Genomic DNA, 15,745 nt, shown 5'->3' on the forward strand with positions numbered 1-15,745 from the left:
GCTCAGTTTTCCCACATATATTGGTCCAAGTATATGGGTTCAACCTTGGACAGCTCACGATAGCATATGGGTTCAGTCTGTTATGTGATGTGCTTTCAGTATACCATATTACATGGGTATGATGTAATGATGTTGGGTGTAACTGTTTATTGTTGTGATGTATGTTTGTACAGCTGACCCACCTGGCAATCTGGGGGAGTATCATTTGCTGGTTCCTCTTCCTCGTAGTCTACAGCCACGTCTTCCCCACCGTCAACCTGGCTCCAGAGATGCTGGGAATGGTGAGTTGTTTAAGTCTTCATGCTATGTTAGAGTGTTGTGTCAGTTTAATCAAACCTGATATTACACCACGTGATTCAACACATTGTTTCAGGACAGTCATGTCTACGGCTGCTCTGTGTTCTGGCTTGGCCTTGTCATCATCCCCTTCGCCTCTCTTCTCCGAGACTTCACATGGAAAGTGTAAGTGTAATGACACAAACAGAATCACCAGTTGTCACAAGGACATGATCTGAAGACCAACTGTCACTAGGATATGGTCTTACCCCCCAGCAGTCAATAGGACATGAGAGTATAAGCTATTTTGTTACATTATGATTTTAAGTTTGAACACTGATGTTCAGCAATGAAACTGGGAACTGTATTGTTCTGTCAGTGAGATATAAGTATGAAACTGGGAACTGAATTGTTCTGTCAGTGAGATAAGTATGGAATGGCAGCTGTATTGTTCTGTCAGTAAGATAAGTATGGAATGGCAGCTGTATTGTTCTGTCAGTAAGATAAGTATGGAATGGCAGCTGTATTGTTCTGTCAGTAAGATAAGTATGGAACTGGGATCAGTGAGATATAAGTATGAAACTGGCATGTATTGTCGTATCAGTGAGATAAATATGAAACTGGGAAGTGTGTTATTCTGTCAGTAAGATATAAGTATGAAACTGGCAGCTATGTTGTTCTGTCAGTGAGATAAGTATGAAACTGGGGACTATATTGCTCTGTCAGTGAGATATAAGTATGAAACTGGAAACTGTATTGCTGTATTGCTGTGTCAGTATGAAACTGGGAACTGTATTGCTCTGTCAGTGAGTTATAAGTGTGAAACTGGGAACTGTATTGCTCTGTCAGTGAGTTATAAGTGTGAAACTGGGAACTGTATTGCTCTGTCAGTGAGTTATAAGTGTGAAACTGGGAACTGTATTGCTCTGTCAGTGAGTTATAAGTGTGAAACTGGGAACTGTATTGCTCTGTCAGTGAGTTATAAGTATGAAACTGGGAACCATGCTGCTTCATTGTAATTACTAACGTGATCAACTTGCAGTGTACGGAGAACCTACTTTAAGACCCAGAGACAGTATGTCCAAGAGATGGAACTTGCTAATAAAGAAGCCATTTTGAATGGATCTCCTAAAAAGAAGAGGTGAGAGTTGGTTGCAGATATCATTCCTGAACTATGCAAGGGTAAATATAATAAATATGATACAGTTTAATAATCTCATCCCTAAGCTGACAGAATGTGCATTGCAGATCAGAAGCATGTCTGAAAATATCATTTAAAGTAAAATGATTGGAATTTGGTTATGTTTGCGACTCTTCAGATTTTTCTCAAATTTCTGTTTCAGACCTATAACAGAGCGAGCACGTCTTCTTGGATGTTCATTCTTTGGGCGGTCGGCAGGCAGGATACCGCCCTCTTCAAATCAACCACGTAAGTTGAACCTCAAAGTTTAGAGTAATCTTCCCTTCTTTTGAGCTGATCTGAGACTTACCTAAGTTTAGTTGGCTATGTAGTGGAGATATCACATTATCACTTCACTCTCAGTGTTCTGTAGATAGGTTGTACTGAGCTTGTTAGGATTTAGGCCTTCTGTCTGAAAGCAGTTCTAGGCAGATCGACTGTAACATCACATTGATACTACGAATGTTTTAATTATTTTTGTAATCAGCCATCATCTGAGGAATCAGTTTGACTTTAAGGTAACAAAAATCTGTTCCCACAGAACATGTTGTATGTTCGATACAAATTTATCAAAATATAATAAAAGTTACAAATACCCCAACCTTGGTGATGGTATTTTACTTTTATTAACAAGTTGTCACATATTTGAACTTGAGGGTGACAGTGTATTTATTGTCCAGAATTATTCTTTCTAAACTAAACCATTTGAACAGCAGATATATTAGAGATGCTACTCATTGAACATCATGGGAACTGCTTTGTGATGCCATTTCATCTCATCTCCAAGCTTATCTCCTGAGCATGTTTTGGATGATAAATTCTAATCTTACTTACACTTAAAACATTAAACTACCCAACTGTCTTGATCAGGAGACACATTGTTCAAGAATCAATGTTCTTTTCTGTCTTATGATGTTTCTGTCTATTGACAAACTTCTTTTCTTCTTTAATGTAACGAATATCCATTTTGGTATACATGCAGTGCAGAACGTAATTGTTTATTTGCAAATACTTCTATTCCCTCTGCTGCATTTCAATAGTTGGTAAAAAGCTTATTTCATTGTTCATGTCTGAGTCTCTCATTTGGGAAAGGTAAATTAAATGATGGTTATATAAAATAAGTTTTTATTGTCTTAAATCCAAAAATTTCATTCAAAATAATCCATCTGTTTCAAAATGTTTTCCAATTTCTAATCACTTACATCCAAAGTTGATATTCAAAAGTAATGTTTTCTTGAAGAAATGACAACCTCACGTCTTTTGTCAGGTGAGCAGTTCCAGACCTCATCTGCTCAGCCCTTACCCCAAACTCCCCTTCTCATTCTCCTGCCTTCAGTCCCTGTCAACAAAGTCTTACATCACTGAACAGAGTTATACCCCTTAATAATGTCAGGATCTAGCCATTTGATCTAATCAGGGATTTCCCTGGCTGATCCTTGGTCTGTTAGTGCTGGTTGGTTTGAACCACCACTTCAGGACCTTCATCCCACATTAAGCATTAATGTTACTGAAATAGTTTTCAAATCTGTGTTAATCCCAACCCCTCACTCAATCAACTACTCAACCACTCAACCACTCAACCACTCACTCACTGAGTCTGCCAACCATGACTAATGTCCCTATGTGCTTGATTTAACAGACTTTGCACAACACACATTAAATGATAACCATTTGCAGAAATGCCAACGTCTACGATGTAAGCATAGTCGCTACGAATTTTAACCCCAAACAATGTCAATAGAAATTCTATAAAATGTTAAAGAAAATTTATTAAAATTTGGATATAAAGACAAAAACACACATTTCCATCGATTAAATATATTTTTGAGACAAGACAAATACTATGCTAAAACTTTTGTGGTCAGACTACTAATTTGATCCTTGAGACTACTATTGTCGACACTTTGGAGTTGGCATCTCTGCATTTGTTTAAATAGGTCAACATCCCAGTGATGCCTATAGAGTTCACCACCCATGTTAAATGTATCTGCAGTAGTTAAACGACACATTGATCTTTTACGGATCCTTGTCCTTTGTCAGGCAGATCCTGCTCAAATGGTGGAAACATCCTTGTCTCTATGATGGATCCTTGTGCTTGAGTCAGATGGATCCCTCTCATTTGCAGGGATATATGTCCCTTAGTTGAAGGGAATTTTGTCACCTAGTTGAAGGGTACTAGTGAGGATCTGAATTAGAATTGGTCTTCAGCAACCCATGTTTCTTTTAAGAAGATACTAACAGGCTCCCTGACTTGGCTGACATATGTAATTGTATCCCTGTTGTGTAAATCATTGCTCATGCTGCTGATTTGCTTTGTCAGGTCCAAACTTGATTAATTGCTGAGTGCGGCATAAAACTAAACTCACTCACTCACTCACTCACTCACCCAAACTTGATTAATTACAGTCTGTTATCATATAGCTCAAATATTAACGTCAGTAAATGCACTGTTATACAACAAACTAAATACTTGTACTTTTCTCTCACTAGTAAGTTGTACAAAGACAAATTTGAACTATCCCCCCTTTTTGTTTCAATTATTATTGGCACACAGTGTTGCCTCCAACAGATCTGACTAGACAAAAGTCTCTGTGTTCGGATCTGAATAATCTGACATATCGGAAAAAATGGATGCTCAGACCATATTATTAAATATTGCTCTTTCATGGTGCTTTCTGTGACAGATCAAAAGTGTTAGTATTATAATTTGAAGATTTTCTATCATGTTACGTGATGAATTATGCATATTTTTCTTCAGAGGATTTCCTCTTTGTCATAAATTGCATGATATTGTAATTCTCTGTTGTATTGGCATATTTTAAGAAATGTACCAGCGTATAACATTGCTAGTTAGTAGTATTAATGTGATTTTTTTTTTCAAATGTTTTTTTTTTATAAGTTATTTTATTCAGAATTACAGACAGTTTTATTCTTGGAATTAGTACTGTTTGTATTTTGTAGTACTACTTTGTTTTAAGTCATTAGTAATTAGTTTTTGTGAAGACAGTATCAACAGTTGCATACTTTGAATCTAAGGATCAAAGGGCCCAAACAGATTGAACAAAATTTCTTATTTTCTCAATAAAAATCGAAGAACTTTGTCATTATTCTTCTTCAACTTGCTACATGATACATTTAATAAGTGTAACATTGTTTTCGCTAACTTACTCCTAATTTGTGTTTCTGACCTGAAATTAACAATTGACATTCACATTAATTGTGTATTTTGAAAAATTTTCCATAACACTTTACTGATGCAGAGTTGAAATGTCTTCTGAAGTTGTTTAATTGACCGGGTTGATTGTCATTCACACTTCACTTGATGCCCCACATTCTCCTGAACTTACTCCTCATCATGTCTTGTATATTATATGATTTATCACCCACCCAAGTTGCAGGTGCCAGTGTCGTTTGTTACAAGTGGTAAAGTGTTGGGATGTTGCAGAAGAGACTACAAACATAGGATGTAGATGGACAACTGTCATGGTGGCAAGCATTCATATGACACCCAGCCAGGATGGGCTTTTCAAAAACATATATATGGGGTGAAAGATGATCTGTGTAATGTCAGATGAGGACTGGTTGATACTCTGTATGATTTGGGAAATGAAGGATGGTCTGCCTCATATCAGATGTGGACTACTAGTTGACAACTACTGGGGTTGGGTTGTGTGGGGTGGGGTAAGGATGTTTTGGGATTGCTGCGCAGGTGTGTCTGTGTCTGTCTGTGAGAGCATGCTGGATTGGTGCGTGGCTAAATAACTGCGTCACACATACGATATAAAAAATATATTCAGTTCTCTTCACATAGCATCATTTCATTCCTCAACCTGCTATCAAGTACAAAGTTCAGTATGTGATCAGTCGCATCAAAGATTTGTGTGAATGACCTTGAACTCCCTTGCAATTTTTGTGGCCACTTTATTTTTACAATGAGCATGCTTGTTTTAAACAGCGCCATCACCCACTATGTCAAGTAAGTTTTGTTGTAGTACTGATTCTTTGTGTTGTTGCTCACCTGTTGCCATGACAACAAATACTAACACAACTTTGTATATTGATAGCACTACTCGGGAGGTGGTTATTAACAATCAGTTGACAGGATTGTATTATGTATAGCCCAATGATTATGTCTAGGATTTGTTTTGCACTTATTCAGCCGATTATTCTTCACAAAGAGCTTTAAGAATCAGTCGAATCTGTCTGGGCTTGGCCTGTTATATTTTTTTTTTTCAGTTCGAGATGTTTGGGTTTTTTTAAGGAATATTTTAATAATATTTTGTTCTGAAAATAGCTTATTTAACCTTTTCTTGATATATTTTTTTAATTCCTTTTCCAATAGCTTTGGAAACTTAAACAATACTAACTCAATAGGTATTTTCTAGCTGACAACCAAAATTGTTTGATTGTTTCTGTATGGTTCTTTTAAGAAATATTTGTGTTTTAGCCTTTAAGAAGGGCTAATACCATTATAGTTGTACTCATTTTGTACTGGTCAAGAAAGCCAGACAAGGAATATAAACTGTTCTTCTGACTTGCTAACTAAAGTAAACAGTCATTTTTTGTCAGAACTATTTTTGTTTAATGTTTGGCTGTCCTGATAAAAATGAAATACTCATACATCTGTTTTCAATCAGCGTATTAACTGTAAGTAGTCATATAACAAAACATACTACTCAACAATTGCTAAGTACCAAAATGTCATCTTCAAAGGTGTGGTTCTTAACAAATATTGAGTAATATAGTTTGGTCACAGCCAATTAATTATCTGTTCTGAAGAATGATAACAAAAAACAAAGGATTGTTCCAATGAACTGTTTGAGAACCATTCCAGTATTGTTCTAGTGATGAGGTAAAAATAATGCACCACTATGAGCTTTCTTGGGTGAATGGAATTTGGCGTTCCTTACCACACAAAAAGTTTGGACAAAGGATAAGGAGTATTGAAAGGAACAGATAATTTGTTTGCTGTGAACATGTGGGCATGATGTAACATTTCATTCTGATCTTGTCCATCCAAGTTGTCACAGCACAATGGCCGCTGTAGGTCTTAGTGCTAAGATGACGAAAAGCACACACAGGCACTTGTAGCTTGTTTAAGACTTTAGCGACATATCATGTTGACATATTGTTTTGTCATTTTCTGCTACAAGTGCCTGTTATCAGCCTCAACAATACAGTGCATAATTTCTCCATGATATAGACCTGGGCCGATTCACAATCTTACCTTTGCTTTATACGAAACATCACAAGCTCCATCTGCTTTTATCTCAAAAATGAATCGGTGTAGAATTCTTTGGTTATATATTTGAAATCAACCAACAGTTCAGCATAGATCTAGATTCCAAATGTGGACTTTGTCCAAATGAGCTTTCTGTTCATGAAGTTATACCAGGAGACTGAAGAAAGTGTTCTTTGGATTGCTGTGAATTTCTGATGGAGGGTAGCAGTTATATCTCCATTCGTTGTAGTTAGAAATGGTGATTTCCTAAGAACTAATATTGGCTGGGAAGTCCATGGGCTGCAAGATGTCCCAATTTGACACAAACATTTATATACTTGTTTCAGTCATGAAAAAACAGTGGAATTTGTTTTACCATCATAATTGCATCAGTTGAAGAAGAGAAATTATGTGCTAATATATAAGGTAGGAAATATGGAGATTCTGATGTCATTTCCAAAACAAAGCATTGTGGCCAATTGGTACGAAGTAGAATGGAGATATCATTCACTGGACAGTTGCAGAGGGGCTGTTAGACATGACACCATTGACTCCTGCATGACTCTCCGGGGACAAGGATTTATATTAGCTCTTAGTTGATACTAAAGTGTTAAATTTAAATTTTGTGAACAGTAGAGGTCATAGAAATTTTTGGAATATTTTTACTACGACTATGTACATGGTTTCCTGAATAAGTCCCAAAAATTCATGATCCTTTACTTTTTACACTAAGTATATAACAAACAGCTAAAGAGAGTGTAACATTATAGCTGATAAGCTTGTAGTCTTTTTTCTGAGAAAAATCGGTGACAGTTATCATTAACCCATAACTATAATCTTGTCATAATTTGTTTGAGTTTATAATAATTTCTGTTCCTTATTGATATGTTATTATCTGAAACATTTAATTAGTTTTAGTGGTATTGATTTAATGTGTGTTTGACATGAACTTGCCAGAGGTGAGAGGAAGATCCTCAATTATCTCCCCTTCCCTACTACAGCAATACTCCCTTGTTTTTGTAGCACTCAGGTTGACTTTACTCTCTCCTACCCCAGTTTGATAGATTAGCAAAGTACCTCTGCCAAGTACCACAACATTCGATGGTTTATAGTGAGTGAGTTTGGTTTTCCACCACTTTCAGCAATATTCCAGCAATATCACGGTGGGGGACACCAGAAATGGGCTTCACACTATCTACCCAGGTGGGGATGATGGTTTACATGAAACAGACCATTCAACATGTACTTTCAGTGTTGATGAGTCAGCATATTTAGATGACATGTCATAAAGTTTCACAGAGAAAATTCTAAAATTTCAACTACCGTTTCCATTTGTGAGTTATCCTTTCCTTACATTGGTCTTATGGCTACGTCACTTTGATGTTTAGAGATATCCTGTCAGCATCATCCCAGTCGAAGTTGTAAAAAGCAGATTTTATCAGTCATGCAAATCAGTACATGAAGTGCATAGTTATGGCTTTCAACAGGCCAGTCACTTTGATTTCAGAAGTTTGATTACAAGCAGGAAGAAAGTATAGTCAAATAATATTCAAATTAGCTTGTGGCAGTGGTGTTATGCTAGTCATCACTTGGTGGGACTGAGTGATGTTGATGCAGCTATATCAATAGCTGCATGTCTGTGGTATCCATGGTTACGGATTTGCCTGCATAGCAAGACGAGGTGTTAATTGTTGGAGCGTGTGCAGTGCAGTAGTCAGTCTCCTTTGCATGAAACATATAATTGTTGGTTTGAAATTTGTTTCCAGTTCTGTTAGCAGAAGTTCTTGGTTTCCCAAGATGGTCGGAGATCAGGGCCTTGTTTCACAAAACTCTCATAAGCCTAAGATCTCGCAACTTTCCTCGTAGCATTTTACATCTCCTCTGTTACAGTATGCTAGGTACAAATGCTACGAGAGAAGTTATTAGATCTTAGGCTTATGAGAGTTTTTGTGAAACGGGCCCCAGAGCCCCATTCTTAAAAGCAACTGTAGCACTAAGATGATCGTAACTCTCTTACAGTAACATAGACTTACGACTGTCATACCGCTATGATTGCTTTGAGGAATGGGCCCAGCATATTGGACTTATCTGATATGCCATGACAAGACTGATCTGCTGGCCAAAGGGGGGTGTCACCAGTCACTCACTAGCTCACGTAATGTGAGGCCAGAAGCAACAAGGTCTGTTGTGGTGGAATTTTTCACTAGAAGGATCACAGATCTTGACGACTAGTAGTGAAAGTTGGTCACTGACACAGACAAGTGCATAACAAGAGAACTGTCCTTTATTGAACACAGTCCCATACAGTGTGTACGGTCCCTTATAGCGTGCACCCCCACATCTGTCATACTTTGTTTAAAGAATGTGTGCATCAGTGAATCCTTGAATACACACACAGAATCAATGCATCGTTACGTCAGTGAATCCTTGTCAATATTCACCTTGTTAGGTAATCTCAACCCCATCACTAAGGACCCTGTTTTATTTGAGCTTGAGGAGTTTTTGGACTTTGGTAGTCTGAGCTGTACCAGTGGTCATGTTAGTCGTGGATGCAGTCCATGATAATGATGCTGACCTCAAGTTGAGCACATCTTCCTTGGATTACTGCTGGGTCATGTGTGAATGTGCGATGATCTTTACAATAATTATTGTAGCTTCAGGGTTTTTCCTGCTCAGGATAAAATTCCATTTTATCTTTAAAAAAAGAATTTGTTTCCAAGGAATTACTTTCACTCCCAACAAGATGTTACCTGACAGTCATACTGCTGTTCTGACTACAAGGACTTATGTTATGGTCTCTTCTTTCAGATCAAGTCATTTAATGGGTTTGTTGTCCAATTTCCGTTTCCCTGAACCGTCTTGGCTAACCTTTAGTTTGAGTAGATTATGTTATTTACTGCTAAATGTTCCACACAGTAATTTTGGGGGTGGGTGGAGGGGTCGAGAGTTGAATAGCCAAGTGGTTAAGGTGTTCATTTATGACACCGAAGACCTGGGTTCAATTCCCCACATGGATACACAGTGTGAAGCCCATTTCTTGCATCCCCCAGCCATGTTATTGCTGGAATGTTGCTAAAAGTGGCTAACATGTTCGGTTTTAAACAACATTTGGCAGTGTTCAACCAGCTATAATAATGTCCAACATGTAAACACAATAGGATTTTCTCCTAATTTAACACTCTTGCTGCCAGTGTATGCTGAAAGCTTTGCTGCTCTTTATTGGAATTTATCAGGAGACCTCCTTTCCCAGATGATGTCTGCTGTGAAAAATTAAATATAAAGAAAGTAACATTAGCCTGTGGATCATTTCATGAATCCAAAATGTTGATAGTCCAGACAATGGCAACACCATCATGTTATGTGAACTGTCAATGTATTTTATGGGAGGGTTAGAGATATTTGGTAAACTGAAATGTACAAACATCTATTACACTTCCTCGAAGTTTATATTTTGGGCAAACCTCAGCTGAATACCTGAAAACCTGAATACCTGAAAACCTGAATACCTGAATACCTGAATACCTGAATACCTGAATTCCTGCCTTTCCTAACAATAACTAGCAGCAAAATACAAATTTCTACCTTTTCAGTTACCTCTGACTTTCACAGATCTTAGTCTATTTGTTTCATCAACAAAGCAGCTTTTATTATTATTCCTAAAGAAAAGAAAGTAAAAGAGGATCATTGTCATACTTTACCAGTTGACCGTTCCACTGTTTAATTTGCCCAATAACATGTAAGAGTTTCTCGGTTCACATATTTAAAAAATTCTGTCTCCTGTAGCTGTTGATAGGTCTGTCTCCACATTCATCAATTCACAGTGAAGGAAATGCTTCCTGAAAACACAAACGATAGCATTGCACTAACTGTTTTATTAATACATCATGCATCAGCTCCAATCAAGACCTCCAACTTTCCCAATCTGTAGCTTAACCGTATTAATATTAACACAGTGAAATCTATTATTAACACTCGCATTATTGCCCAGATTTCTAAATTGTACCCTTAATATATTATTTATTTTGTTAACACATACTTTTACATATTTTGATAGCTTTATCACTAACTTAGTACTAGTTTTATATTTCTATCTATTATTCACTTTGGCACCTTCCCTATTAGATGACGTGTGGACTGGATACAGGTTTAAACCTTTGTCAAAATAAAAGATGCCACATTACTTGACAGTGTCAAAATATATTTTAAAATAAGAATTGTGATTTTAGAGGCAGACGAGAAATTTATGTTGACAACTTTAAATGTGAATATCGTTAGCCCAACTGGCATAGTTTTGGGTTAGGACAACCAAATTGTAAATTGTGGTTTTCCAATTTCCCATATATTGGTTTAGAACAGAACAACCAGTCCAAGACTGAACATAACAGATTTTCACCTTGTTCTTTGCCAGTTTGTAATTTTGGTCAAGATTTCCCTCTCATGTTATATATATCTCTAATGTATGGTGTGGCCAACGCCCATACAGGGTTTATGTAATATGGTTTTCTCTGATCGTATGACACAATTCTCTCTTATTTATGTGTATATTACTTGAAAATATTTATCCCCAAACATGACAAAATACTGATAAATATCTAGCTCTACAAGGAGGAAACGGATCAGATTTTTTAGATCTGAAATTACATGTTCAATCCCTGATTAAAGAAATATATCAACATACTGACACCTGATACTTCTGTATATTTTGTCTTTGGAACAGTTATAAACGAATCTGAGAATATAAGATTGTTCTCCCTTCAAAAGGCCTAGCACATGTTTGTGAAGGCTTACAGCACGTGGTATGTGTGTTGTGAAGGAGAAACATGTTGTACAGCTTGAAGGTACTTGAACAAACTAGGAACAGGAACAAGAACAAACTAGTGTACAGTCTGATAAGTAGCAAAACAAAACCATTTTAAATCTTTATTATATTGTTTCTGGTCTACATAATTATGTACAGTAAACTGATCAAGGATATTCTCAGTGTCTATGTTGGGATCAGTTCCTTGGCCAAATTGCGTCACTTTTGTTCTCCAACGTCTCCAAACATCAGATTTTGGTTTCCAAAGTGGACTCTCAGAATATCCTCACCTAATATTTGGCTGTATTTTCTATAGTTTTTCAGACCCATTTGTATGAATGTACATATCATTTGTAACTACAAACACATATACTGAGGGAAAAAAATAAGGGATCATATGAAAGCACAAGTGTTCCCTTATTTATTTCCAGAATTCTTCACAATCTTTGTCTCACATAGCTTGTGAAGAAACCTGGGAAAATAAATAAAGGAACACTTGTTCTTTTATGTGATCCCTAATTTTTGTCCCTCAGTATATGTTACCTTGTTAATAGTTGCGCATGTAGGGTGTGTGGGTTATATGTTGTGTACTAACCCTTTCAATGGCTGTGACATTGCTTTTGCTTTTTTTGTCATTATATTTTAGTTATTGTTACTAATGACACAACTGTAGGTCAGTCTTTGACCAGGAATTCATCTGTTTGTTGACTTTTACAGATGGGTATGCCTTCTCACAAGAAGAGCATGGAGTTGTACCACAGGTAAGTGAGCTCAGTTAGCTACATCTTGGGTGGAAGCTATTGCCACAAGGACCCATCTTCCAGACCCATGAAGGTCCACAAATGATCTTCAGTAACCCAGACTTGTTGTAAGAAGCAACTAACAGGATCGGGTGGTCAAGCTCGCTGACTTGGTTAACACATGTTGTCATATCCCAATTGCATAGATCAATTGTCATGCTGTTGATCACTGGATTGCCTGGTCTAGATTTGATTATTTATAGACTGAGGTCATATAGCAGGAATATTGTTGAGTGTGGAATAGAACTAAACTCAATCCAATCAGTCTGAATTGAATTAAAAATGGAGACTGTTATTGTACTGTTGATTTTAAGAGTGTCATCTCTCGCCTTCCAAAGAAAAACTTTTTGGAACACAATAGGAAGTCTGATATATACTCTTCGAAAAAAGGTAGGGGAACTGTACTTTCATTGTCCAGTTGTCGAAAATGAGAGTTACATGGGGTTGTATCAATGTTGATACAATAATAGTGGATATTTTGAGAATGGATCACCGCAAAACAAAGCTGTTCGTTCAGTTATCACTTGTGTCAGGTGACTGGAGTATGACATTAAAAGTTTTCAGTCAGTAGTGTGATTTGAGCCTGAAAACCCTGACCATGCACAGATGCCAAAAAATTATCGGAACAAAATGGTCCAGAGTGATTTATCGACCTGCCTGAAAAATGTCAAGGCTCTTAATGACACCCCATGCATGTGTAGGAGGTTCCCATATTGTGCATGTGCTTCCCATGCATTGTGTTTGCATATGGTAGTAACGTGAAATGATGCTGCATACACAAGATGAATGTCATTGTAACGTTCTTCAATGAGTTTTCTTTCTACCAGACTTCAAAGTTCAGGTTCCCCTACTTTTTTTTCGAGTCTATGTCTTGAATATCAGAGTACCAGCCTTGTGATCATCGGTTAAAATTATACCAAGCAGAATTATGTCCCCTGGGCCTACCAGAAACTTGTGATTATGTTCCTTACTGTAGACATGAGATTCTCAGGGATGTTCAACATCTGACACGTGCATCTTCCTTTGTATTAGTACAGCTGACACAGAATGCAGTTGAGAAATACTGCTCAAGGCTTGCTAAAACTGACTCACTCTCTATATTCTACTTTGTATGAAATCTTCAACCCAGAGTCGATTCTTCTCTCCAGTAAGACCTCATACATCTGCCATAGCTGGTCACATCAAGTGGAAGGGTGTTGGGGTAGCCAAGTGGTTAAAGCTTTAACCTGGGTCAGTGAACAACCCGCATGGGTACAATGTGTTAAGCCCCTGAATGCATTACTACTGAAATTACGCATAGAGCGATGCTCAATCATTCTCACTCATATCAAGTGGACCTTGAGTAGACATCACCCTGTCAAACACAAAAGATGATTGTTTTATTGAATTAGATGTCCGTATTCTGTGTGCAAAAGACACACAGAATTGTGAGTAAAGACACACCGAATTTATGTCAGTAGGATGTCACAGTGTCACATGCCAGGTATCATAAGACACTGTCTACATTGGAACAGTTCTCGGATTATTCATATAAAACACTTTTAAAAAATGAGACCCTTAGCTATAGAGTTGAAATGGATTTGATTGTTATCAGTATTGTCTGTGTTTCAGGCTGACTACATCCGGGCATATGACACCACGAAAGAGAAGCCAGAAGGATTGTAGGAGCCCCAAAAGTAAAGGGAGACAACTCTTGTCCTTGGATCTCAGTGTGACTGTTGTGCCATTGTTCAGCATGGTTGCTCTCGTGGACATCCTCATCAGATCATCCGACAATCCAATAATCCACACTTCTGATTGGATTCTATCACCAAATTGCTTTGTTTTTCAATTAGTAGCTTGAAATACTCGGAATATGTGTTCAAGCGGTTAATGTACTGATAGAAGTGTTTGCTATAACAGATTCACAATCATGTAGCAAATCATTACTCTACAAATCCTAGTATTATTCAAGGCAGTTCTTTTCTTTTTCTGAATATCAGTCAATGTAACTTTAATCAGAAAACATGTTTTTGACATCAATTAGAATAGACATAATCTGCCAAATTGGCTAGTTTTTGTCAGTATTGAAGTTCACTTCTTCTTCCAGAAACTGTAAAGTGTCTTGTTTGTCCTTGACCTCCTACCCATTTTGCCTGTTGATCTTGACCCCTCCAAATGTATGAACTTTTAACCTTGACACACCAGAGAAAAGAAACATAATGTATTTGCTGGCTTGCACTCAAAAAGGAAATTTCTAACTTTCTAAGATTTATTTTTTCAAAGATTATCTGTAATGTGTATATAGTGTAGACTGAAATTGTACATTTACCTCTGTTATAATCATGTCTGTGAATATTATCGTCACATGTGGTCTTGTCAATGTTTTCATTGTCCTGCGTTCAGTATTACTCTGCATTACTCTGCATGTCTTGAAATGTTGATGGGTGGTGGAGTAGCTTACTTGTTAACATGTTCTCTCATCACAACGCAACCAGGGTATATTATTTCACATAACTTCAATGTGTAAATCTATCCCTGTCATATTGATGAAAATCGCTAAAAGCTGCATGAAACATCACTAATCAGCTGATACTGATATTCCTGAAATGATCACACAACACTTTTGGGGGTTTTTTTTGACAGTACTCGTAGATCACTTTTGCAAAGCATTGCCATGAATATTCAGGACTTTTATGTATCCTTTGACTGGTTTCAGGTCACTGGGTTTACGGTCCCTAAATTTCTCTATCACAACATCATTTTAGATTTTTAAAAATACTTTTGAATGATCACAGTCACCATGTCCTGATATTGATATGCTCTGCTTTTTTCACTCAATCATTTGCTAGGTCAAAGGTCAAGGGTCAGTAGATTTGATTTGATTGCACGTAATATAATCAGTTGATGCCGAGGCATCGCCATTCACTCATTTCCAAAATATGTCAACCTTTATGAAGGTCAAGGTCAGTGCCCTGAACATGGTCACTGCACTGTATATCTGAGGCACTTTCTTACTACTGTTAAGACTGATAATCAATAAGAATGGTGACAGATCAGGGTCTGTTTTGCATTTTATGAAAAACTTGTAGATATATCAAAGAATCAGAATTCAAAACTTTGTGATAAAAACATTGTCAGTACAATCACACTTCCAAAGAAGTGAAGGAAAAATGATGATGATAAATTAGAAAAAGTGATAAGAAGGTATTTTAGACAAATATCTCAATGATATTAAAATCAATACAGGTAGCTTAAATAATCAGCAAGGATATGTCATTGATCTCCCTACCCAGTTTTCACTGCTGGAGTCAACATTTGTATGCATGTTTGTGTTATGTTTGTTCTGTTGTTGTGATGTCAGGCCGACATGATAGTACCATGGTTTTCTCCATGTGGAGGTGTATTGGTTTATTATTCTGATTTCATAATAAGCTTTGGGACTCTTTTCAGAAGCCAGAGCCTAGATACATTTCTAGTAAGCTGATCTT

At 37.0% G+C, this 15,745-nt stretch overlaps 1 protein-coding gene across 5 annotated transcripts in view; it reads left to right on the forward strand.

Annotated features, from left to right (window-relative positions):
* LOC137273855 (phospholipid-transporting ATPase IA-like) overlaps positions 1-14,503 on the forward strand; it is a 94,455-nt gene extending 79,952 nt beyond the window's left edge. For 3 of the 5 annotated variants that reach the window (XM_067806735.1, XM_067806738.1, XM_067806737.1), the window contains exons 35-41: positions 174-281; positions 374-462; positions 1,319-1,417; positions 1,620-1,705; positions 5,412-5,432; positions 12,193-12,236; positions 13,887-14,503. In XM_067806735.1, coding sequence (XP_067662836.1) covers positions 174-281; positions 374-462; positions 1,319-1,417; positions 1,620-1,705; positions 5,412-5,432; positions 12,193-12,236; positions 13,887-13,940 — 501 coding nt within the window. In that variant the 3' untranslated portion in view covers positions 13,941-14,503. Of the gene's footprint in view, positions 1-173; positions 282-373; positions 463-1,318; positions 1,418-1,619; positions 1,706-3,496; positions 3,582-5,411; positions 5,433-12,192; positions 12,237-13,886 lie in introns of those variants that run through there. The other 2 variants (XM_067806736.1, XM_067806739.1) reach the window with 2 other exon arrangements.
* Positions 14,504-15,745: the final 1,242 nt, after the last annotated feature.

Source organism: Haliotis asinina, chromosome 2 (genome assembly GCF_037392515.1).
Source record: "Haliotis asinina isolate JCU_RB_2024 chromosome 2, JCU_Hal_asi_v2, whole genome shotgun sequence".
In the NCBI taxonomy this organism is placed as follows: Eukaryota; Metazoa; Mollusca; class Gastropoda; order Lepetellida; family Haliotidae; genus Haliotis; species Haliotis asinina.